Source organism: Trichogramma pretiosum, unplaced genomic scaffold, assembly GCF_000599845.2.
Source record: "Trichogramma pretiosum strain Unisexual culture from Peru unplaced genomic scaffold, Tpre_2.0 scaffold295, whole genome shotgun sequence".
Taxonomy (NCBI): domain Eukaryota; kingdom Metazoa; phylum Arthropoda; class Insecta; order Hymenoptera; family Trichogrammatidae; genus Trichogramma; species Trichogramma pretiosum.
Window position 1 is genome coordinate 1918 of NW_019640961.1, and position 3486 is coordinate 5403.

A 3486-nucleotide genomic window follows, 5' to 3' on the forward strand; every position below is an offset into this window, starting at 1 on the left:
TTTTCTGAATTTTTTTTACAGCTACGTAAATGTTTTCTTTTTTTGTTTTCGAATGTTTATTTTCACCTGGCTTCGATACCTCTTCAAGTTATTTTATTTACAATCAACATAACCATAAATAAATTTTACAGATTTAAAAGTTTTGCTGTCCCTGAATTTATTACCACTGCTTCTGTCAAATCCTGCCCAGATTTCAGTGATAAATAACAATTCAAAGCTGTCAACGGAAAAGTCAAGGCCCGCAGAAGTATGGAAACCCTCTAAATCGGAATCACAAAAGGCGTTTATACTTCTGGCCATAGTAATTTAAAAATTCAACATCTTCTATTTTTTTATACATTTTTAATGTATTAGAGAGTTAGTCTAAATAATGATTTTGTGTGAGTACATGTATTTTTTTTTTTTTTTTTAAGGACGAGTCAGAATTGGAAATTGTTCTTGCTGAACGGAAATCAGATCTAGAAAAGTATGGACTACTGCAGCAACCTATGCTGGCTATAGTAGAAAATAATGGACTCATCAAGAAAAGTTTTGTTGTCATTAACGATTTCAAATATGAAATCACCTCACCACTTCGAGCTTTTGATGTAACATACAAGAGTTTTTTCTCACTGCAACTTGTTTATCCAAAAGAATGTTTGATGCCATGGATGGTAATTCAAAAACGGATATATAATATGAAAGCAGAAACAGACAACGAAATACCACCAGGTGTATACGCATTAGTTGCTGACTTGCGCAACACTAAATAGATATCGATAGTATTGGTTTACATTGAATTTAAATTTAGTATAAAAAATGCCGTTGTGTTTCGTTTGTAAAAAAACATTGAGTATAGATCTGTTAGATTCCCATTTAAAAACCCATTATAAAGATGAATTGGTTCCTTATAAATGTGGAGAAAATCTATGCAATCGTTCCTTTCCATTTTTCAAATCTCTTCGCAGCCACTGGCAACTTAAACATAATAACGAACACTCTGTCGTTAACCTCAACCCATCAAATGATTCTACATTCACCAATATCAAAATACCACTGAAACTTGAATCTGATCAGAGAGATCATACTCATAACATAGAAAAAGAAAAGTTCGAAAAAGTTGAATTATTAAAAAATATTATCATGGATAAAACTTTTAACTTTTATAATGATTTAGATCTTTCTCAAAAGCATATGCAAGATTTCGTAATAAATACGAAGGATATACTTAATTATACTTTTGATATCATTAAAAAGGAAGTATCGAATTTGTCTGAAAATACTGGTGTAGATGTTTCCAATTTAAATAATATGATAGATTCTCTGAGCATGGCCTTTGACGATATTGACAGTGATAAAAAGCGTTTAGCATTTCTTACAAAAAAAGGATACTATTTAACCCCAACAAAACATCGATTAGATAACAGACTGCAAGGTATTAAACGCACATCTAGTGGCGTAGAAAAAAAAGGGTCCTCTCACCATGAATCTTATATTTATTTATTTCCGTTGAAAGATACGCTCAAAAAAATTTTTGAGTTACCAGGTGTTTATAATGCTGTCGTAAACTATGTATCATCTCTTGACGAGGAAAAAGACGTAATTTCTAATTTTATTCAAAGTCCGTTGTGGAAAAAAAAAATTGAAAATTGGGATAAGTCAAAGAAAGTGTTTCCTTTAATTTTGTTCTCTGATGATTTTGAAACGGGTAGTCCATTAAGTAGTCATGCTGGACAAAATAAGTTGGCTGGTACATACATATCTTTACCATGCTTTCCTCCACAGTACCAATCAACCCTTTCCATGATATTTCATGTTCTTCTTTATTACTCGAAAGATAGGCAAAAGTATGGGAATCGTGCAGTTTTTAAACATTTAATTCAAAATCTCCAAATTCTTGAAACAGAAGGCATTGAACTTTCAATCTCACAAGAACGGGTACAAATTTTCTTCAAACTAGGTCTCATAGTAGGCGACAACTTAGGTCTACATGGTATTTTAGGATTTACTGAAAGCTTTAACGCTAATTATGCATGCAGATTTTGTAAAATGAATAAATTTCAACGATCTATTGCTATACAGGAAGATGAAGCATACTTGAGAACGAAAGAAAATTATGAGAGAGATGTTAATGTTCACGATGTCAGCAAAACTGGAATAAAAGAAAGTTGTGTGTTTGAAAATTTACCTGGTTTTCATGTTTTGGATAACATTTCTGCTGATATAATGCACGATTTGATGGAGGGCATTTGTATGTTTGATCTGTGCTCTCTCATCAAATATTATATCGAAAAAAAGTTCTTCACTCTTGATGATCTTAATTTACGTATAGCTAGACATGATTGGGGCATAGTCGATTGTAACAAGCCTACCCCTATTTTTCAAAAAGACTTGCTGAACGACGTTATACGTATGTCAGCTTCGGAATTATTCCAATTCACGACCCACTTTGGAATTTTGATTGGTGATTATATACCAATCAATGATCCAGCATGGAATGTATATATTGTGTTGCGCAAGATAGTGGCTCTAGCCACTTGCCCTGCTTTGCAACGAGGATGTAGTACACTTTTAAAAAACCTCATAAAAGAACATCATTCCCTAGTGATTCAAATACTAAAAAGACCGCTTAAACCTAAAGACCACATAGCAGTGCATCTATTCTCTGTCATGAGAGAGACTGGTCCTTTAGTAAATACTTGGGGAATGAGATTTGAGGCTAAACATCAAGAGTCAAAAGTTGCTGCTAATTCAATACATTCTAAAAAACTAGTATGTGATAGCATTGTCAAAAAACATCAATTAAAATTAGCTTGCATACTTTACAAGCAAGAGATAAGCTCAAAATTCCAAAACGGCCCATCACAAGAAATTTCCTTTGAAGAATTCAAGTCCTCAGTTCAAGAAAAACTACCGCAAAAAAATGATCTCTTCAATGAAAAAGTTAAAATTTTCAACTGGATTGAAAAATATGGCAGTAAATACCAGCCAGGAGTGGTCGTATGCGTTGCTGAACAAAATGGTCAACCTGTATTTGGAAAAATCAAGTCAGTTTGCGAAAGTAATGGCAAACTTTTATTGGTTTATAATAGATTATTAACGTCTTTTTCATGCCACGAGTACGCATATCTTGTGCAAAATGTGTCTGACAGCTCTGATGTTATAGAATTTGAAAACCTTGTTAATTATAAACCACTAAGTATTGTGGGCGATCAATTTATATTGTTGAAAAGTTATATGTAATTTAATTCTAATATAAAATATAATAAAGATTTTTTAAACCATATGATAAATTAATGTCATGTATCCGTTATCAATTTTTGACGCTTATCAACGAGAACGTACTCGTCTGACATCGAAATTAAAATACTTAAGCATGTAAAAGCAAAAGATTTAAAAAGTTGTGTCTGTACACCTCGCTTCTCGTTTGTTATGATGAAAATATATTAATTGAGCTGTATCAGCTCAAAAAATTGAGTTGGCAGAGCAAACAATCGAGTCGAGCTC

At 32.4% G+C, this 3486-nt stretch overlaps 1 protein-coding gene across 1 annotated transcript; it reads left to right on the forward strand.

Moving 5' to 3' along the window:
• Positions 1-370: 370 nt before the first annotated feature.
• LOC111693429 lies at positions 371-3040 on the forward strand (the record flags this gene model as incomplete). Its single annotated transcript, XM_023458003.1, has 4 exons — positions 371-380; positions 457-653; positions 1237-1414; positions 1886-3040. Coding segments are annotated over exons 1-4 (1540 nt in total), but the record flags the coding sequence as incomplete, so codon positions are not given.
• Positions 3041-3486: the final 446 nt, after the last annotated feature.